The 23,899-nt window shown below is 47.2% G+C and overlaps 1 protein-coding gene across 1 annotated transcript in view; it reads left to right on the forward strand.

The window, feature by feature from the left end:
- Positions 1 to 23,899, forward strand: part of LOC146020745 (caspase-8-like) — a 53,667-nt gene that overhangs the window by 9,698 nt on the left and 20,070 nt on the right. Inside the window, exons 2-3 of the mRNA XM_083154156.1 lie at positions 14,148 to 14,253; positions 21,431 to 21,569. Coding sequence (XP_083010282.1) covers positions 14,148 to 14,253; positions 21,431 to 21,569 — 245 coding nt within the window. The remainder of the gene's footprint in view (positions 1 to 14,147; positions 14,254 to 21,430; positions 21,570 to 23,899) is intronic.

Below are 23,899 nucleotides of genomic sequence, written 5' to 3' on the forward strand. Positions count from 1 at the left end.
AGGAGGGGAGGTAACTATGATGTAACAGTATAATGTGGGCTAGGTGACATGAGGGAGATTGCTAGACTAAAGAGAGAGAGAGGGAGATTGCTGCTATGTCAGGGAGTCTCCTGCAGAATGCAGGAGAGGAGGTAACTATGATGTAACAGTGTAATGTGGGCTAGGTGACATGAGGGAGATTGCTAGACTAATGAGGGAGAGAGGGAGATTGCTGCTATGTCAGGGAGTCTCCTGCAGAATGCAGGAGGGGAGGTAACTATGATGTAACAGTGTAATGTGGGCTAGGTGACATGAGGGAGATTGCTAGACTAATGAGGGAGAGAGGGAGATTGCTGATATGTCAGGGAGTCTCCTGCAGAATGCAGGAGGGGAGGTAACTATGATGTAACAGTATAATGTGGGTTATGTGACATGAGGGAGATTGCTAGACTAATGAGAGAGAGAGAGAGGGAGATTGTTGCTATGTCAGGGAGTCTCCTGCAGAATGCAGGAGGGGAGGTAACTATGATGTAACAGTATAATGTGGGTTATGTGACATGAGGGAGATTGCTAGACTAATGAGAGAGAGAGAGAGGGAGATTGTTGCTATGTCAGGGAGTCTCCTGCAGAATGCAGGAGGGGAGGTAACTATGATGTAACAGTGTAATGTGGGCTAGGTGACATGAGGGAGATTGCTAGACTAATGAGGGAGAGAGGGAGATTGCTGCTATGTCAGGGAGTCTCCTGCAGAATGCAGGAGGGGAGGTAACTAAGATGTAACAGTGTAATGTGGGCTAGGTGACATGAGGGAGATTGCTAGACTAATGAGAGAGAGAGGGACATTGCTGCTATGTCAGGGAGTCTCCTGCAGAATGCAGGAGGGGAGGTAACTATGATGTAACAGTGTAATGTGGGTTATGTGACATGAGGGAGATTGCTAGACTAATGAGAGAGAGAGGGAGATTGCTGCTATGTCAGGGAGTCTCCTGCAGAATGCAGGAGGGGAGGTAACTATGATGTAACAGTGTAATGTGGGCTAGGTGACATGAGGGAGATTGCTAGACTAATGAGAGAGAGAGGGAGATTGCTGCTATGTCAGGGAGTCTCCTGCAGAATGCAGGAGGGGAGGTAACTATGATGTAACAGTGTAATGTGGGCTAGGTGACATGAGGGAGATTGCTAGACTAATGAGAGAGAGAGGGAGATTGCTGCTATGTCAGGGAGTCTCCTGCAGAATGCAGGAGGGGAGGTAACTATGATGTAATCTACCGCCCCCCTGGCCCCTTCTCCCCTTTCCTTGATAACTTTGCTGCATGGCTTCCACACTTTCGGTGACTTTAACATTCCTATTGACATCAGTAATGCTGCCTCCTTTGGACTTTCTCAATGGACCTCCACCCCCACTCATAATCTCGGATACTCCCTTGACCTCGTCTTCACCCACCATTTGAATGGTGGGTGAAGACGAGGTGACCATTGTAATCTCTCTGACTTCTCTAATTCTCCCTTCCCCCTCACCTGCCTGCACATCTAAGCCCACACACAGTTTATTTTAAGGCCCCCATACACTATGCGATTTTGGGACGATTTCATCCGATTTCGGCACTTTGTGCCGATAATCGGGTGAAATCGGCCCAAAATCGTAGGTGTGTGATATCTGATCCGATCCGATGCGCGGTCCCGTGCGCATCGGACCGGATCAGGGAGGTCGGACGGTCTGTACATACGATCACGTCCGACCTCCCTGTATGCATATGCCTGCCACCTGACAGGCATATGCATGCAGACACCGGGGGAGCAGTGGGGCGGGCAGCGGGTCCCTAAAGGCCCCCATACACTAGGGCGACTTGTCCTTAGGACAAGTCGCCCCCGACTTCCCCCTGAGCTTCCCCGGCTGCTCCCCGGGGGAGCTTGATTAGATTGGCACTTGATGTGCCATTTTTTACATGTGATAAATCGTCTCGATTTATCACATGTAAAAAACCCGGGGAGCAGGGGGGGGGGGGGGGGGCTAAGAGGTGGGAGCTGGTGGGAGCAGGGGGGCTGGGGACGCTGCGGGGGACACGTCTGTGCGGCGAGAAGGTAGAGGGAGCAGGGGGGGCTGGAGACGCTGCGGGGGACACGTCTGTGTCCCCCGCTGCTGGGGACGCTGTCTGTGCGGCGAGAAGGTAGAGGGAGCAGGGGGGGCTGGAGACGCTGCGGGGGACACAGGCTGCATAGAGCCGGGCAGGGGGAACCGGCCGGGAGCTGTCAGTAATGAATAAAAAAAAAAAAGCCCATACAATGAATGGGCGGCCTGTGATTGGCTGAGCGCTCTCTCAGCCAGTCAGCAATTGGCTGAGAGAGCGCTCAGCAGCCAATCACAGGCTGCCCATTCATTGTATGGGCTTTTTTTTTTTATTCATTACTGACAGCTCCCGGCCGGCTCCCCCTGCCCGGCTCTATGCAGCCTGTGTCCCCCGCAGCGTCTCCAGCCCCCCCTGCTCCCTCTACCTTCTCGCCGCACAGACAGCGTCCCCAGCAGCGGGGGACACAGACGTGTCCCCCGCAGCGTCCCCAGCCCCCCCTGCTCCCTCCACTGCCGCGCCGCCCCACTAGGTCCCAAGTCGGGTGGTCGGACGTGCAGCAGGTCCGACCACCCGACGCAGATCCGATGCGCACGGGACCGCGCATCGGATCTGAGGGGACATCAAAACTAGCCGATTTTGGTCCGATTTCGGCCAGATCCGACTGATCTGGCTGAAATCTGACCAAAATCGGCTAGTGTATGGGGGCCTTAAGCGCCGGCGAGTGCTGCTTACTGACCTGGCCGGGCAGTGTACTTACACATAGCAGCAGCGGGGACGGGCAGCGCAGTGGCGGCTATTATATTTTTAAAATTCTTGTCAAATGACCGGCCGCTCTCTGATTGGCTGAGAGCTCTCCGGCCAATCAGAGAGCGGCCGGTCATTTGACAAGTATTTTAAAAATCTAATAGCCGCCACTGCGCTGCCCGTCCCCGCTGCTGCTATGTGTAAGTACACTGCCCGGCCAGGTCAGCAGCGCTCACCGCACCCGCCGCCCGCCCCCACCACCGCTGGCCGCCGCTGCCCGCCCCCACTACTGCCGCTGCCCGCCCCCACTACTCCTCACCGCCCTGCAGCTCCCCGGGGTTTTTTTTACATGGGATAAATCGCATGCGATTTATCCCATGTAAAAAATGGCACATCAAGTGCCAAATTGTATGTGAGCCTCCCAGGGAGCTGCCGGGCGGCTCGCAGGTAAATTGGGTCCGACTTGTCCCTAGGACAAGTCGGCCTAATGTATGGGGGCCTTTACTGTCCCCTCCACTCACAATCTCCTAAAAAAAATCTGCCCATCAGATCCCTTCCTCTCCCTGCTCTGATTTCCTGCAGTTCTGTTCTGGCTAGGTCCGCATAGCTCCGCTCCCCAGCCGCCCCGTAGCTCCACCCCCAACTGACCATAGCTCTGCCCCCCTTTTCAGGACAGAGGGGAGGGGGGTTGTTTGTGAGTGAGAGGAGGTTTTTCTAGCTGCTGACTGTCACTGCTGCTGCCTCACAGACACAGTGACAGGCTCTGCAGCAGCACACAGCCTCCATGCACTGCATCCTCTCTGCCCGAGTCCCTGCGCTGCATCCTCTCTGCCCGAGTCCCTGCGCTGCATCCTCTCTGCCCGAGTCCCTGCGCTGCATCCTCTCTGCCCGAGTCCCTGCGCTGCATCCTCTCTGCCCGAGTCCCTGCGCTGCATCCTCTCTGCCCGAGTCCCTGCGCTGCATCCTCTCTGCCCGAGTCCCTGCGCTGCATCCTCTCTGCCCGAGTCCCTGCGCTGCATCCTCTCTGCCCGAGTCCCTGCGCTGCATCCTCTCTGCCCGAGTCCCTGCGCTGCATCCTCTCTGCCCGAGTCCCTGCGCTGCATCCTCTCTGCCCGAGTCCCTGCGCTGCATCCTCTCTGCCCGAGTCCCTGCGCTGCATCCTCTCTGCCCGAGTCCCTGCGCTGCATCCTCTCTGCCCGAGTCCCTGCGCTGCATCCTCTCTGCCCGAGTCCCTGCGCTGCATCCTCTCTGCCCGAGTCCCTGCGCTGCATCCTCTCTGCCCGAGTCCCTGCGCTGCATCCTCTCTGCCCGAGTCCCTGCGCTGCATCCTCTCTGCCCGAGTCCCTGCGCTGCATCCTCTCTGCCCGAGTCCCTGCGCTGCATCCTCTCTGCCCGAGTCCCTGCGCTGCATCCTCTCTGCCCGAGTCCCTGCGCTGCATCCTCTCTGCCCGAGTCCCTGCGCTGCATCCTCTCTGCCCGAGTCCCTGCGCTGCATCCTCTCTGCCCGAGTCCCTGCGCTGCATCCTCTCTGCCCGAGTCCCTGCGCTGCATCCTCTCTGCCCGAGTCCCTGCGCTGCATCCTCTCTGCCTGAGCCACTGTCTGTTACAACACCTGCGGCTGCCTGAATCTGCCGATATGCCCGCCGCCCATGCTGGGGAAAGGGATCAGATCACACTGATTCAAACAACCGCGGGAGGATCTGAGCTGGCCGGGCATGCGCGGCAGCCCTCCTGCAGCCATTGTGACCCCTGTCATAGCCGCGCTTTGCTGCTGCGGCCATATTTGTTCTGGGCAAAGAGCTGTGGCTGCGGCCACTAACTGCAGACATCGCGGTTGCGCGGTCCGCAGCCTAGCCAAGGGGGAGAGCGTCCTGTTTTAATGTGTTTTGGTCCGGCCCACCGGGAAATTACCCGGTTTCCCGTCAGGGCCAATCTGCCCATGTGAGTAAGTCATATCTATAGGATTCCCTTAGTGGCTGCATCCAGTTTTGATGTAAATTCATTAACAGTAGTCGCTGTAACCACCCCACCGGCAGTGAGTTCCAGAATGTTACTGCTCTAATGGTGACGAATCCTCTTCTTAATTCAGTAAGGAATTTCTTTTACTGGAGCCTCAGTACATGCCGCGTGTCCTAAGTATAGGCCTGTTAGTGACCAATCATCTCCCAGTTCCATATGATTCCCAATCCTGTATATGAACATACCAATCATATCACATCTCAGCCTCCGTACATGCCCCGTGTCCTAAGTATAGGCCTGTTACTGACCAATCATCTCCCAGTTCCATATGATTCCCAATCCTGTATATGAACATACTAATCATATCTCCTCTCACCTCCGTTTCTCCAGTGATAACATATTCAGCCTGGTATAACCTATCTTTGTATTCTAGTGATTCGAGACCTTTTACTAGCTTAGTCGCCCTTCTCTGTACATGTTCCAATTAATTTATGTCCTTTTTAAGGTGCCCACAACTGAACACAGTATTCCAAGTGTAGTCTCACCAATGCCTTGTAAAGAGGCACTATCACATTGGCACCAATTAAATCCATTCCCCTTTTAATGCATGCCAGTGTCCGGTTTGCTTTTGCTGCTGCACTTGAGCAGTGTGCACTATTACCCAATTTTTCATCTATGATTAACCCCAAGTCCTTCTCTACAGCAGCATTCCCTATAATAACTCCATTTAGCCTATAAGTAACTTGTTCATTTTTGTTCCCATAATGAAGTACTTTACATTTTTCAACATTAAACTGCATTTTCCACCTTTCCACCCACCTTTCCAGTTTATTTAAGTCACTTTGTAGTGTTTCCACATACTCTCCTGAGTTAATTTCCTTAATCAATTTCGTGTCAGATAGTGGTGGTAGGGGACTCTATCATGAGGAGAACAGACAGGGCAATCTGCTATCGGGACCGCGATCGCCATACAGTCTGTTGTCTCCTGGGTGCTAGGGTACAGCACATCGCGGACCGAGTAGACAGATTGTTGGGAGGGGCTGGGAGCAACCCGGCGGTCTTGGTACACATCGGTACCAACGACAAAGTTAGTGGTAGGTGGGATGTCCTCAAGAAAGAGTATAGGGAATTAGATACAAAATTAAAGGCGAGGACATCTAGGGTAATATTCTCAGAATTATTACCAGTGCCACGCGCTAGCTCAGGGAGGCAGAGGGAGATCAGGGAGGTAAATGTGTGGCTAAAGGACTGGTGTAGGAAAGAGGGATTGTGTTCATGGAACACTGGGCGGACTTCTCGGTCAGGCGCCATCTTTTTTGCCGCGATGGATTGCACCTGAATGAGGAGGGGGCTGCGGTGCTGGGGGGAAGGATGGTTAGAGTGTTGGAGATTTTAAACTAGGCGATGGGGGTACCTAGATACTATGGGACCTGTAGCGAGAATAGTAGGATTGGGGTTAAGATTGGGGAGGAGGAGGGGGGAGGACAGAGTTACAGGCAATGTCCGGGGTACTAATAAGGGTAATATCGTGGGAAATTCCCAGGGTGCTCCAGGAATGTTATGTAACTGTAACAACAGTTATGTTACCTCATTACAGCTCTTAGGGACAGATGATCTTAGAGTATGGGAAGGAGTGAACAACATAGGAAGAGGTTTCAAAACTGTAAATAGGTCGGGCAGTGGACATGGTGGTGAGGGCTGTAGAGAGTCTATTGAGGGGGAAGTGGGTATGAGGAAGTTCGTAAGGAATACAAATAAGTCTAGGGGAGAAATTAAACACAATGGCCCTTATTCTAGTTGATTCAGACGGATGCGTATTTCAGATGGGAACTGAGTGTTCTTAGCCCCGCCTATCGCACCGTCCGAATGCGGTAAGACGCCGAGCGTATGGACCGTGAGTGGATGTTTCATGTGAACAACTCCCCCATCTGTGGGAACCTCCCCCATCCTCCGATGGTCGCCGACCATCGAGTGATGGACCGAGTTCCATTAAAGCAGGGATGTGGGCAGGCAGCTGACATCCGGCTATGTCAGCTGTCCGGCGCCCACACGTGCGTCACGGCCGCATTACCATACGTACGCCCAGCGTTTTCATGGGAACGCGGGGCGTACACATATGGTAATGAGCCCAAACATCCCTTCACGCCCCTCTCCACCCCCTTCTCGGATGGTTCTGTATGATAATTTTCTGCACGGACCTCACGCCGTGTTTGGACGTGTGAGGCATACGCACATGCGCAGATACGCCCCTGCACATGCGCAAACACCAAACATCGGCCGTCCAATCGCACACAGAGCCGTCCAACTCAATCAGAATAAGGGCCAATGATGGGGATGCAACTAAAAATAAACATAAACTAAAATGCTTACTGGCTAATGCAAGAAGCTTAGCAGGTAAAATCGGGGAATTAGGAACTGTGGTCACTAGGGACGATTATGACATTATTGGTATTACAGAAACATGGTGTAACGAGTCGCACAACTGGGCATTAAGAATGGAGGGATATACACTCTACAGAAAAGACAGGGAAAATAGAAGGGGAGGGGGTGTGTGCCTATATGTAAAAAATACATCGAGTGAGAAAGAAATGAGCACAGGTACAGAGGAAGATAGATTGATAGATAGATAGAACACAGAGACCGTGTGGGCAGAGATAACCGACAATAACAAAAAACCTAATAAAATTTTAATAGGGGTATGCTATAGATCGCCGAACATAAACAAAAGTCTCTTCTTTTTTAAACCAAATCAAATAGAAAAAGAGTGGATAGGAAGTAATAGCGCTCAGTGGTAACTATGTGCCTTATTCTGTTTGGTGCGGTTCTGTCCGCCGATGTTTGGTGTTTGCGCATGTGCAGAGGCATATCTGCGCATGTGCGAACGGCAGGCACGTCCAAATACCGCATGAATTTTCTACACTCCGAACAGGGGGAGGAGAGGGGCGTGAAGGGCTGTTTTGACTCATTACCATATGTGTACGACCAGAATTTCAAGGGCGTTCCCATGAAAACGCTGGGCGTAAGTATGGTAATACGGCCGTGATGCACGTGTGGGAGGCGGACATTTGACATAGCCGGATGTCAGGTGCCCGCCCAGATCCCTGCTTTTGCACGGAGAAATCCCGAGTGGTCTGGAGCACTCGGTGCTGCCTGACCACTCGGTCCTGCATTTGATGGTCTGCGACCATCGAATGATGGGGGAGGTTCCCAGAGATGGAGGAGGTGTACACACGAGAAATCCACTCGTGTTCCGTGCGGTCAGTGGCTTACCGCATTCGGACGCAGTGAGCTGTTCGTACGGAAGGCGGGGCTCAGGATGCTCGGTCCTGTCCGCATATACGCATCCGACCACACAGACCAGAATAAGGCCCTATGTGACAAGATGTTTTTAAACCTTGCATAGAGCAAATATACAAAACCAGATACAGCTTAACAGGGTTGACAGATGTAATGTAAATCCAAGTTATCCAATGGTTGTTTCCAATGCTCCCCTATTAAACATACAGGGGAGACAGAATAGAAAGCAGCATAGTGCAGGTCAATAAAATCAAACAAGTTTTTCAACTGTAAAATGCACTTTCAATATAGTGACTTTGTAAAAAAGCATGAACAATATGGTCCCAGGCAAAACAGCATGCAAGTGATGATATGAGCGTCCTCCTTCAGTCTGGGTCCCTTGTTCCAGGGTTCACCGCCTCACAGCTGTCCCAACGGGTCCACACGTCAAGCTTGGTGGTGACACGCTTAAATGCGTTTTCGGAATTTCTCCTTCATCAGAAGCATGGGGAACATGTCCACAATGGGGAATATATATACACCTATCAATTGCAATCAACCACATTGATTTGCCGCTAATCGGCATCCAGTGTCCGGCCTCCGTGCTAAACTACGCGGCGCTGCGTTCCACAGACCGGAACTGCATCACCGATTGTCTTCTTAATCCCGGAAGCCGTCATTCATAGTTGGTTAACGCGGATATGCGTTCCATAGCGCTGCCGCCTGCGTTCCACTTGTGTAACCAACAACAATACGGGCATGGGAGATCGGACGCTGTGTACAATGGGTTCCTTCACTATAAAAATGCTATTAGCAATAAGAAAATCATAAGTTACAATGGGATAAATATAAACATATTAGCCCATCACCAAAATGAGGAATAGTAAAAGGTAACCAAAGCCAATGAATAACAAAGTGTGGAAAAGGCCAAAAAGTGGGACACATACGTATCAGATGTAGCGGGATTCATCTTTGCAGGGGATGGCGATGGCCACCATCCCCTGCCCCGCGCCATCTGTATGCTGGAAGGGGACACGCGTGTCCCCTTCCGATGCTGCTGCCCTCGGTCGCCCGGTGCCCACACCGGGCGACCGCACCCCCCCCCCGCAGTGTCCTCGAGTCCCCCCCAGCCCCCTCGAGCGGGAGGCAGACAGTATTGCGTCCGGCTCGCCGCCCCGCCGCCCGGATACTGAGACGCGCGTGCGTGGGGGACGCATGCTCGTCTCAGTCAGATGGAGCGCCGTGTTGCTGGCGGATCGCCAGCAACAATAAGTCCAGCTCCTTCTGTAATTAGCTCAGAAAGGGTTTTAACTCAAATTCTGCGTTGAGGCCCTTAGGGACCAATGACCCTAAACGATGTATCCAACACATCTCAGTCATAGAGAGCCTCCTGGCCTCATCTTTAGTGCGGCTCTTAGGAAGAATTTGGTCAATCGCACAGAAACTCACAATTTGACATTCATTTGAGTTATGCACAACACGGAAATGTTCAGATACCGTGTGTGTCTGGAGTTTTTTACGTATATTATAAACATCTTCCGCAATGCGAGCTTTCATTTGTCTGCAGGTTTTTTCTACATACAGTATGATAGGCCACAACTGCATTGCAGCAAATAAATTACATTCCTAGAATGACAAGTAAGGATTTGTTTAATTGTGAAATTGGTCCCATTAACAGTGAAATGACCCAACTTCCTCTCTTTGGATTTCACCGTTCTGCAAGCAAGACAAGAACCGCAGTGGTGAAAACCAATAGTTCTAATAGTTTGACGTGGGTTGCTATCTGTTGAACTATGGACTAAATGGTCCTTTAGAGATGGGGCTTTTTTATATACTGTGGTTTGGGTGGTAGTTGGGATCCAATAATAGGATCATTTTGGAGCAGATGCCAATTATTTCGAAATACTCTTTCCACATCTTTATGTACAGAGCTATATCTGCTTACAAAAGCCCATTTAAATCTCTCATTTGTGGCATCAGATTTAGATTTTACTTTTAATAATGCGGGACGTTCAATTTGATCAATTCCTTCTCTAGCATTGTCAATGAGATCTTTCGAATAGCCTTTTGCGCTCAATCGTTTGGATACTTCCTCCAATTGTTGATTGCAGATGGCATTGTCTGTGCAATTACGCTTGATGCGAGTAAACTGCCCAAATGGAATTGCATCCAACCAATTTCTGTGATGTTGGCTAGTGGTAAAAATAAAACTGTTGGAGTCAGTCTCCTTTCTAAAAGATTTTGTTTTTAAAACATCGTTTTCTATATAAAGATTTAAGTCTGACACTGAAAACTTTCCTGATAGCAAGTATCACTTTTATTTTGACGAACAATTATTTTTAACATGAGGGCTCTTTTTATTTACAGTGCACTGGAATGGCTATGGGCACCAGGTTTGCCCCCCAGCAACGCTAACCTATTCATGGCCCACTGGGAAGATCAAGTAGTGTGGCAGGGTGGCGTGTTGGGGTGAACCTGGTGTCCTGGAGCCGTTTCATTGATGATATTTGCTTTATTTGGTCTGGAGACAAAAATTATTTGGATCTTTTTTGTTCTTCTTTGAATAGAAATGCCAACAATATAAAATTGACTTTTAATTGTAGTCAAGAGGAGGTATCCTTCTTAGACTTAAATCTTTATATAGAAAACAATGTTTTAAAAACAAAAACTTTTAGAAAGGAGACTGACTCCAACAGTTTTATTTTTACCACTAGCCAACATCACAGAAATTGGTTGGAGGCAATTCCATTTGGGCAGTTTACTCGCATCAAGCGTAATTGCACAGACAATGCCATCTGCAATCAACAATTGGAGGAAGTATTCAAACGATTGAGTGCAAAAGGCTATTCGAAAGATCTCATTTACAATGCTAGAGAATGAATTGATCAAATTGAACGTCCCGCATTATTAAAAGTAAAATCTAAATCTGATGCCACAAATTAGAGATTTAAATGGGCTTTTGTAAGCAGATATAGCTCTGTACATAAAGATGTGGATAGAGTATTTCGAAATAATTGGCATCTGCTCCAAAATTATCCTATTATTGGATCCCAACTACCATCCAAACCACAGTTCATATATAAAAAAGCCCCATCTCTAAAGGACCATTTAGTCCATAGTTCAACAGATAGCAACCCACGTCAAACTATTAGAATTATTGGTTTTCACCGCTGCGGTTCTTGTCTTGCTTGCAGAACGGTGAAATCCAAAGAGAGGAAGTTGGGTCATTTCACTGTTAATGGGACCAATTTCACAATGAAACAATTCCTTGCAGACAAATGAAAGCCCGCACTGCGGAACATATTTATAATATACGTAAAAAACTCCAGACACACACGGTATCTGAACATTTCCGTGTTGTGCATAAAGATGTGGCCAGGAGGCTCTCTATGACTGAGATGTGTTGGATACATCGTTTAGGGTCATTGGTCCCTAAGGGCCTCAATGCAGAATTTGAGTAAAAACCCTTTCTGAGCTAATTATACGTATGTTCCCCTCTTTTTGGCCTTTTCCACACTTTGTTATTCATTGGCTTTGGGTTACCTTTTATTATTACTCATTTTGGTGATGGGCTAATATGTTTATATTTATCCCATTGTAACTTATGTTTTTCTTATTGCTAATAGCATTTTTATAGTGAAGGAACCCATTGTACACAGCGTCCGATCTCCCATGCCCGTATTGTTGTTGGTTACACAAGTGGAACGCAGGCGGCAGCGCTATGGAACGCATATCCGCGTTAACCAACTATGAATGACGACTTCCGGGATTTGGAAGACAATCGGTGACGCAGTTACGGTCTGTGGAACGCAGCGCCGCGTCAGTTTAGCAAGGAGGCCGGACACTGGATGCCGATTAGCGGCAAATCAATGTGGTTGATTGCAATTGATAGGGGTATATATATTCCCCATTGTGGACATGTTCCCCATGCTTCTGATGAAGGAGAAATTCCGAAAACGTGTTTAAGCGTGTCACCACCAAGCTTGACGTGTGGACCCGTTGGGACAGCTGTGAGGCGGTGAACCCTGGACTGAGCCCCCCTTGTTTCCGGAACAAGGGACCCAGACTGAAGGAGGACGCTCATATCATCACTTGCATGCTGTTTTGCCTGGGACCATATTGTTCATGCTTTTTTACAAAGTCACTATATTGAAAGTGCATTTTACAGTTTAAAAACGTGTTTGATTTTATTGACTTTAAAAACATGTGAATTTAATATAGTTGTGCACTTACAATTTGAATGATGAATGAAGCATTAAAACAATCGCTCAAGGCAAACTGCAGTCTCAAGATAGAGTCCAAGGTACAATGTCCCTCCAGTTCCGGATACTGAAAGAGCCAGAGCCGTGGATCCTGCAGGTGAAGTTCCATTTGAGCCGGTGATTTAAAAGGCAGTTGCCTTCTTGAGACTGCAATTTACCTTGAGCGATTGTTTTAATGCTTCATTCATTATTCAAATTGTAAGTGCACAACTATATTAAATACACATGTTTTTAAAGTTACACACTATTTTGTAAATTTGTGTCATTTCATATATCCACCACCATTGTGAGGACGTGGTCAGTGGAGGATAAAACATCGGAAATCCTACCCTATACGGGACCATCATCGGTGACATTACCTTTGATTACATTGTGACATTTCACATGGAGTTATTTTGGGGACACCATTAGCGCTATTTAAACAGTTTTATTTTGTTTTGAAATACATAAATAGTAAGCGAATAATTAAGGACAACAGATATCAATGGTAAAAGTTTTACGGAGGACAAGGGAAAAGCAGAACTGTTAAATGAGTTCTTCTCATCAGTGTTTACTAAGGGAGAGCAGACAGTGGAACGCATAATATTGAGCCGGATCTCAATATTGATTTCACGACTGAGGAAATAATATTGAGGCTCAGCAAAATCAAAACAAATAAATCACCTGGGCCAGATGGGATTCATCCTAGGGTACTAATGGAATTAAGGGAGGAATTAGCTTCCCCTCTTCATTACATCTTTGATAATTCACTATCATCAGGCAAGGTACCAAAAGATTGGAGAATAGCAGAGGTAGTGCCATTATTCAAAAAAGGAAAAAGGGAGGATCCCGCTAATTACAGACCTGTTAGTTTAACATCAATTTGAAGGATTTTTAAGAGATGGTATCCAGGAATATTTAGACCTTCATAGTTTACTCAGTTATAACCAGCACGGGTTCGTGAAAAATCGTTCATGCCAAACTAATTTACTTGGTTTCTATGAAGAGGTTAGCAAAAACCTTGATAATGGAAACGCTGTAGATGTGATTTTCCTAGATTTTGCTAAAGCCTTCGACATAGTACCACACAAGAGGTTGATAAATAAAATGGAGGACATGGGATTAGGGGCAAATATCTGTAGATGGGTAGGGAACTGGCTGTGTAATAGAGAACAAAGAGTGGTCGTGAACAGTGCCGTATCAACTATGATACCAGTACTAAGTGGAGTGCCCCAGGGTTCGGTTCTTGGGCCCATTTTATTTAACATTTTTATTAAAGGTATCGGGATGGGGTTACTCAGCAATGTATCCATCTTTGCAGATGACACTAAACTGAGCAGAAATGATCTTGACAATCTAGATGAGTGGGTAAAAAAGTGGAAGATGAGGTTCAATGTGGATAAATGCAAGGTCATGCACCTTGGGAGACATAACCAGTGTGCCAGTTATAACCTAAGTGGGGAGGAATTGGGTAATAATGGGGGGGATGCTCTACCATCCGCCGGTTACCGCAAACATAATTATCACATATGCTCTAACATATGCTATAATTATGGCAAAGGACAGCTCTTGTCCTTTGCGGTGGGAGACAGGGGGTCCCACCGGGACCCGGAGGCTCCCCCCTCCCTCCCTTACCCGGCAGGGGCTGCTGCTGGCAGGCCACAGGTAGGACAGGTGACACAGGTAGGACAGGTAGGACAGGTAGGACAGGTGACACAGGTAGGACAGGTGACACAGGTAGGACAGATGACACAGGTAGGACAGGTGACACAGGTAGGACAGGTGACACAGGTAGGACAGGTAGGACAGGTGACACAGGTAGGACAGGTGACAGGTAGGACAGGATCGTTACTAATGCTTGTTATTTCCTTCTATACAGACGTTTACTCTTTGCTCTGGGAAACCTCATTCCTGACAGAGACCTGGAGCGCATGAAGGAGGCCGTCACACACAAGCTCAATATGGCTGCTCTGGGGAGAGTAACGGTAGGTAACATCTCATGCTGGGATCCCAACAGGCAGGCCAACATGCATTATATACTGTAGCTACAGCGGGATGCAGTCAAAATGCCGATGGTCAAAATCCCGACAGGGTCAATATCCCAAATGGGTCATAATAACGACAAGGACAAAATCCCAACCTTTAAAATCCCGACATATAAAATGTACAGGTGAAACTGTCAACATGACTTTGGGTCGACGGGTCGACAGGTCGACATGGGTTTTTTCACTGTTTTTTGACTCGACATGTGCCGACAGACGGTATTTCATGTCCTACCATCCACTAGGGCGTGGTGGGAGAATAAAATAGTGTGCCCGAAGCATTGCGAGCGAAGCGAGCAATGCGAGGGGCTGCGGTTCACCTCCAACTGTGTCCATGTGGACTGTGTCGACATTCGGGTAAAAAAACAGTGAAAAAACCCATGTCGACCTCGCGACCTGTCGACCCAAAGTCATGTTGACAGTTTTACCTGCACATTCTATATGTCGGTATTTTGACCATGTCAGGATTTTAAATATCGGAATTTTGTCCTTGTCGGTATTTTAAATGTCGGGATTTTTTCCTTGTCGGGATTTTGTCCTTGTCGGTATTATGACCCATTCAGAATTTTGACCCTGTCGGGATTTCATACCGCAAACTTACTACACTAGTACTGTATATACCCTTCTGACAGTTGACCATGTAACGTGTATAAACCATCCTGACCGGTAACCTATATAGACCATACTGACAGGTAACCTGACACTGAGTACATAGACATGATTGTATTGTACAGAGGACTGAGTACATAGACATGATTGTATTGTACAGAGGACTGAGTACATACACATGATTATACTGTACAGAGGGCTGAGTACATAGACATGATTATACTGTACAGAGGGCTGAGTACATAGGCATGATTATACGGTACTTGTTTCCTAGCACGGCCACAATCGTGGGGATCGTGTACCTTTAAGTTAAGGTACACGATCCCCATGATGGACCCGATTTCCTTTGAAATCAGGTCCATTTTGCCGGCAAAGGTACAAAATTGGGGGCATCGCGTCGGTCGGGACCATTAACATTGGTCTCGACGCGACCGACGCGATGCCCCCGATTTTGCCATAGGCTTCAATGTTAAAATATTTTTTAACATTGAAATCGTGAGCATCGCGTCGGTCTTGTGCCATTATAATGGCACAAGATGAGATGGACTTGATTAAGTCCATCTCACATTGAAAAAAATGTGAAAAATGTGAAATGGGCCAATATGACCCATTTCACATTATATATGGCCCCGTCGTCCCCCCTCACGATAGAGGCCAACCCGAAGCGTGGCGAGCGCAGCGAGCCCGCGAGGGGCGGCGGTGCGCGTCCTCCGACCTTTTCATTCCCCTACTATCCACGTCGGCGTGGAGAATATATAGTGTGGCGAGCGCAGCGAGCCACCGAGCCCAAAGCGTGGCGAGCGGACGCGTATACCTGTGAAGTTGTACGCGTCCCCTCGCGGGGCACGCTGCGCTCGCCACGCTTCGGGCTCGGTGGCTCGCTGCACTATATATTCTCAACTCCACGCCGACGTGGATAGTAGGGAAATGAAAAGGTCGGAGTACGCGCACCGCCGCCCCTCGCGGGCTCGCTGCGCTTGCCACGCTTCGGGTTGGCGTCTATCGTGGGGTGGGGTTTACGTACTAAAATTTGGGGGTCTAGGGAATATTTTACATTGAATCCAATGTAAAATCAGGTCCCAGGGACCCGATTTACATTTGATTCAATCAAAAAATCGGGTCGGTCGCGTCAATCGCATCGCATGCGACCAAATCGCATGCTATGCGATCAACGCAATTTTTCCGACACTACCACCCCGATGTAAATCGGGGTGGCCGTGCTAGGAAACAAGTACTGATTATACTGTACAGAAGACTGAGTACATAGGCATGATTATACTGTACAGAGGACTGAGTATATAGGCATGATTAGACTGTATAGAGGACTGAGTACATAGGCATGATTATACTGTACAGAGGACTGAGTACATAGGCATGATTATACTGTTCAGAGGTCTGAGTACATAGGCATGATTATACTGTACAGAGGACTGAGTACATAGACATGATTATACTGTACAGAGGACTGAGTACATAGGCATGATTATACTGTACAGAGGACTGAGTACATAGGCATGATTATACTGTACAGAGGACTGAGTACATAGGCATGATTATACTGTACAGAGGACTGAGTACATAGGCATGATTATACTGTACAGTGGACTGAGTACATAGACATGATAGTACTGGTCAGAGGACTGAGTACATAGGCATGATTATACTGTACAGAGGACTGAGTACATAGACATGATTATACTGTACAGAGGACTGAGTACATAGACATGATTATACTGTACAGAGGACTGAGTACATAGGCATGGGTATACTGTACAGAGGACTGATTACATAGGCATGATTATACTGTACAAAGTACATAGGCGTGATTATACCGTACAGGGGATTGAGTATATAGGCATGATTGTACTGTTCAGAGGACTGAGTACATGGGCATGATGTACACATCGTACAGCATTGTACACGGCATGCGATGCGACGCAATTTCCCTATGCAGAACAGCCCTCGACGCTGATAGAGTAGTGGGCGCCGTGCTAGGAAACAAGTACCCATAATTATACCGAAGAGGGGACTGAGTACATAGGCATGATTATACTGTACTGAGTACATAGGCATGGTTATACTGTACAGGGGACTGAGTACATAGGCATGATTATACTGTACAGAGGACTGAGTACATAGGCATGGTTATACTGTACAGGGGACTGAGTTCATAGGCATGACTATACTGTACAGAGGGCCGATTACATAGGCATGATTATACTGTACAGATGACTGCGTACATAGGCATGATTGCGCTGTTCAGAGGACTGAGCACATAGACATGATTATATTGTACATAGGCATGATTGTACTGTTCAGAGGACTGAGTACATAGACATGATTATACTGTACAGATGACTGAGTACATAGGCATGATTATACTGTACAAAGGACTGAGTACATAGGCATGATTGTACTGTACAGGGGACTAAGTACATAGGCATGATTATACTGTACAGAGGACTGAGTATATATGCATGATTGTACTGTACTGGGGACTAAGTACATAGGCATGAGTATACTGTACAGGGGACTGAGTACATAGGGATGGTTATACTGTACAGAGGACTAAGTACATAGGCATGATTATACCGTACAGAGGACTGAGTACATAGGCATGATTATACCGTACAGAGGACTGAGTACATAGGCATGATTATACCGTACAGAGGACTGACTACATAGACATGATTATACCGTACAGAGGACTGAGTACATAGGCATGATTATACCGCACAGAGGACTGAGTACATAGGCCTGATTATACCTTAAAGAGGACTGAGTAAATAGGCATGATTATACCGTACAGAGGACTGAGTACATAGGCATGGTTATACCGTACAGAGGACTGAGTACATAGACATGATTATACCGTACAGGGACTGAGTACATAAACATGATTATAACGTAAAGAGGACTGAGTACATAGGCATGATTATACCGTAAAGAGGACTGAGTACATAGGCATGATTATACCGTAAAGAGGACTGAGTACATAGGCATGATTATACCGTACAGAGGACTGAGTACATAGGCATGGTTATACCGTACAGAGGACTGATTACATAGGCATGATTATACTGTACAAAGTACATAGGCGTGATTATACCGTACAGGGGATTGAGTATATAGGCATGATTGTACTGTTCAGAGGACTGAGTACATGGGCATGATGTACACATCGTACAGCATTGTACACGGCATGCGATGCGACGCAATTTCCCTATGCAGAACAGCCCTCGACGCTGATAGAGTAGTGGGCGCCGTGCTAGGAAACAAGTACCCATAATTATACCGAAGAGGGGACTGAGTACATAGGCATGATTATACTGTACTGAGTACATAGGCATGGTTATACTGTACAGGGGACTGAGTACATAGGCATGATTATACTGTACAGAGGACTGAGTACATAGGCATGGTTATACTGTACAGGGGACTGAGTTCATAGGCATGACTATACTGTACAGAGGGCCGATTACATAGGCATGATTATACTGTACAGATGACTGCGTACATAGGCATGATTGCGCTGTTCAGAGGACTGAGCACATAGACATGATTATATTGTACATAGGCATGATTGTACTGTTCAGAGGACTGAGTACATAGACATGATTATACTGTACAGATGACTGAGTACATAGGCATGATTATACTGTACAAAGGACTGAGTACATAGGCATGATTGTACTGTACAGGGGACTAAGTACATAGGCATGATTATACTGTACAGAGGACTGAGTATATATGCATGATTGTACTGTACTGGGGACTAAGTACATAGGCATGAGTATACTGTACAGGGGACTGAGTACATAGGGATGGTTATACTGTACAGAGGACTAAGTACATAGGCATGATTATACCGTACAGAGGACTGAGTACATAGGCATGATTATACCGTACAGAGGACTGAGTACATAGGCATGATTATACCGTACAGAGGACTGACTACATAGACATGATTATACCGTACAGAGGACTGAGTACATAGGCATGATTATACCGCACAGAGGACTGAGTACATAGGCCTGATTATACCTTAAAGAGGACTGAGTAAATAGGCATGATTATACCGTACAGAGGACTGAGTACATAGGCATGGTTATACCGTACAGAGGACTGAGTACATAGACATGATTATACCGTACAGGGACTGAGTACAAAAACATGATTATAACGTAAAGAGGACTGAGTACATAGGCATGATTATACCGTAAAGAGGACTGAGTACATAGGCATGATTATACCGTAAAGAGGACTGAGTACATAGGCATGATTATACCGTACAGAGGACTGAGTACATAGGCATGGTTATACCGTACAGAGGACTGAGTACATAGGCATGGTTATACCGTACAGAGGACTGAGTACATAGGCATGATTATACCGTACAGAGGACTGAGTACATAGGCATGATTATACTGTACAGAGGGCTGAGTACATAGGCATGATTATACTGTACAGAGGGCTGAGTACATAGACATGATTATACCGTACAGAGGACTGAGTACATAGGCATGGTTATACCGTACAGAGGACTGAGTACATAGGCATGCTTATACCGTACAGAGGACTGAGTACATAGGCATGATTATACCGTACAGAGGACTGAGTACATAGGCATGATTATACCGTACAGGGACTGAGTACATAGAAATGATTATACCGTACAGGGACTGAGTACATAGGCATGATTATACCGTACGGAGGACTGAGTACATAGGCATGATTATACCATATGGAGGACTGAGTACATAGGCATGATTATACCGTACGGAGGACTGACTACTTAGGCATGATTATACCGTACGGAGGACTGAGTACATAGGCATGATTATACCTTACGGAGGACTGAGTACATAGGCATGATTATACTGTACAGAGGACTGAGTACATAGGCATGGTTATACTGTACAGAGGACTGATTACATAGGCATGATTATACCGTACAGAGGACTGAGTACATAGGCATGATTATACCGTACAGAGGACTGAGTACATAGGCATGATTATACCGTACAGAGGACTGAGTACATAGGCATGATTATACCGTACAGAGGACTGAGTACATAGGCATAATTATACCGTACAGAGGACTGAGTACATAGGCATGATTATACCGTACAGAGGACTGAGTCCTCTGTACAGTATAATCATGCCTATGTACTCAGTCCTCTGTACGGTATAATCATGCCTATGTACTCAGTCCTCTGTACGGTATAATCATGCCTATGTACTCAGTCCTCTGTACGGTATAATCATGCCTATGTACTCAGTCCTCTGTACAGTATAATCATGCCTATGTAATCAGTCCTCTGTACAGTATAACCATGCCTATGTACTCAGTCCTCTGTACAGTATAATCATGCCTATGTACTCAGTCCTCTGTAAGGTATAATCATGCCTATGTACTCAGTCCTCCGTACGGTATAATCATGCCTATGTAGTCAGTCCTCTGTACGGTATAATCATGCCTATGTACTCAGTCCTCTGTACGGTATAATCATGCCTATGTACTCAGTCCTCTGTACGGTATAATCATGCCTATGTACTCAGTCCTCTGTACGGTATAATCATGCCTATGTACTCAGTCCTCTGTACGGTATAATCATGCCTATGTACTCAGTCCTCTGTACGGTATAATCATGCCTATGTAATCAGTCCTCTGTACAGTATAACCATGCCTATGTACTCAGTCCTCTGTACAGTATAATCATGCCTATGTACTCAGTCCTCTGTAAGGTATAATCATGCCTATGTACTGATTACATAGGCATGATTATACTGTACAGAGGACTGAGTACATAGGCATGAGTATACCGTACAGAGGACTGACTACATAGGCATGATTATACCGTACAGAGGACTGAGTACATAGGCATGGTTATACCGTACAGAGGACTGAGTACATAGGCATGGTTATACCGTACAGAGGACTGAGTACATAGGCATGGTTATACCGTACAGAGTACTGAGTACATAGGCATGGTTTTACCGTAAAGAGGACTGAGTACATAGGCATGATTATACCGTACAGAGGACTGAGTACATAGGCATGATAATAATATATATATATATATATATATATATATATATATATATATATATATATATACACGTTTCACCTTTTAAGTTGAATTACTGGCATAAATTAATTTTTGCACAATATTCAAATTTTTTGAGTGTGTGTATGTATGTATATATATATGTATGTATATATATATATATATATATATATATATATATATATACGGGAGTAGGACGGTGGCACTCGGAGTAAGTCAGTAAAGACCAGGAGACAATAGGATGTAGAATCCGACGTTTCAAAGGTGCATTAGACAGTATATATACATATACTGTATATACACACATATACCATACTGACAGGTGACCTGTATATACCATCCTGACCGGTAACTGGTATATACGATACTCACAGGTAACCGGGCTGGTACTTTATCTCTCTCCAAGGCTTACCATGACCTGCGCTCGCTGTACATTACAGAGCGTATGGGACATCTTCACCGAGCTGGAGAAGAAAGCGATCCTGAGCGAGAGAAACCTGCGCTGCCTGATGGAAATATCCGGAAACTTTGATAGAGAATTTCTGGAAACAATCATGCGGTATCAGGAAAAATACACAGGTATGTAACATGGTAACAGCATCCGTGTAAGTGCCTGCTCCAATCATGTATGACCAGAGACATATCGGTACTTGTGTATTATCACGGCGCCCATCGCATACCCTATTTAGTGGTATGCGATGCGATATTCGCGTTAAATTAAACGGAATGTACAATTAAATATCGCATAGCATCGCATGCCAGCAAATGGCATGCGATGCGATGCGATTTTTAATTGTAAAAGCTGATGGGTGCTTACAATGCTTACAATGTTAAATGCACCCCCATTGGCAACGCGTCCCCCACTATCAACGCAAACCCGAAGCGTGGCGAGCGCAGCGTTACGCATCCTCCGTCCTTTTCATACCCTCACTATCCACGTTGGCGTGGAGTTGATTTTAGATGTGACGAGCGCAGTGAGCCACCGAGCCTGAAGCGTGGCAAACGCAGCGAGCCCCGCGAGTGTACGCGGAATACATGTAAAGTAATTCATGTCCGCTCGCCACGCTTCGGGCTCGGCGGCTCGCTGCGCTCGCCACACTATCTAAAATAAACTCAACGCCGACGTGGATAGTGGGGGTATGAAAAGGTCGGAGGACGCCTACCGCCGCCCCTCACGGACTCGCTGCGCTCGCCACGCTTCAGGTTGTCGTTAATAGTGGGGGTGGTGTTGAAAATGGGGTGCATTTAACATTGTAAGCACCCATCAGGGTACTTGTACAATTAAAAATTGCATCACATCGCATGCCGCTATATTGCATGCGATGCGGTGAGATGCACTGCGATGAAAATCGTGGGCGCCGTGCTAATACACAAGTACCGACATATCTGCATGTGTACCACAGCAGACAGCACGCCCTAACTGCCCCCCATTGTCACCTCTGCCAAGGTCTCATTGTGACAAATGTTACACAGGAAGCATCGATACATAGCGCACATGCACTCGCATCCCGCTTATCGGGAAGAGTGACAGTCCACGTGTGTATAGCAGCATTACATGCACATGGGCAGTATAACTGGTAAGTCCCTGAGCACCCGTACACGTATGTATAGCAGCATTACATGCACATGGTCAGTATGACTGGTGAGTCCCTGAGCGCCCATACACATGTGTATAGCAGCATTACATGCACATGGGCAGTATGACTGGTGAGTCCCTGAGCACCCATACACGGGTGTATAGCAGCATTACATGTACATGGTCAGTATGACTGGCGAGTCCCTGAGCGCCCATACATGTATGTATAGCAGCATTACATGCACATGGGCAGTATGACTGGTGAGTCCCTGAGCGCCCATACACCTGTGTATAACAACATTACATGCACATGGGCAGTATGACTGGTGAGTCCCTGAGCGCCCATACACATGTGTATAGCAGCATTACATGCACATGGTCAGTGTGACTGGCGAGTCCCTGAGCACCCATACACGTGTGTATAGCAGCATTACATGCACATGGGCAGTATGACTGGCGAGTCCCTTAGCGCCCATACACGTGTGTTTAGCAGCATTACATGCACATGGGCAGTATGACTGGTGAGTCCCTGAGCGCCCATACACCTGTGTATAGCAGCATTACATGCACATGGGCAGTATGACTGGCGAGTCCCTGAGCACCTGTACACGTGTGTATAGCAGCATTACATGCACATGGTCAGTATGACTGGTGAGTCCCTGAGCGCCCATACACATGTGTATAGCAGCATTACATGCACATGGGCAGTATGACTGGTGAGTCCCTGAGCACCCATACACGGGTGTATAGCAGCATTACATGTACATGGTCAGTATGACTGGCGAGTCCCTGAGCGCCCATACATGTATGTATAGCAGCATTACATGCACATGGGCAGTATGACTGGTGAGTCCCTGAGCGCCCATACATGTATGTATAGCAGCATTACATGCACATGGGCAGTATGACTGGTGAGTCCCTGAGCGCCCATACACCTGTGTATAACAACATTACATGCACATGGGCAGTATGACTGGTGAGTCCCTGAGCGCCCATACACATGTGTATAGCAGCATTACATGCACATGGTCAGTGTGACTGGCGAGTCCCTGAGCACCCATACACGTGTGTATAGCAGCATTACATGAACATGGGCAGTATGACTGGCGAGTCCCTTAGCGCCCATACACGTGTGTTTAGCAGCATTACATGCACATGGGCAGTATGACTGGCGAGTCCCTGAGCGTCCATACACGTGTGTTTAGCAGCATTACATGTACATGGGCAGTATGACTGGCGAGTCCCTGAGCGCCCATACACATGTGTATAACAGCATTACATGCACATGGGCAGTATGACTGGGGAGTCCCTGAGCGCCCATACACGTGTGTAT

The sequence above is a fragment of the Crinia signifera genome, chromosome 7 (genome assembly GCF_055691185.1).
Source record: "Crinia signifera chromosome 7, ASM5569118v1, whole genome shotgun sequence".
NCBI classification, from domain to species: Eukaryota; Metazoa; Chordata; class Amphibia; order Anura; family Myobatrachidae; genus Crinia; species Crinia signifera.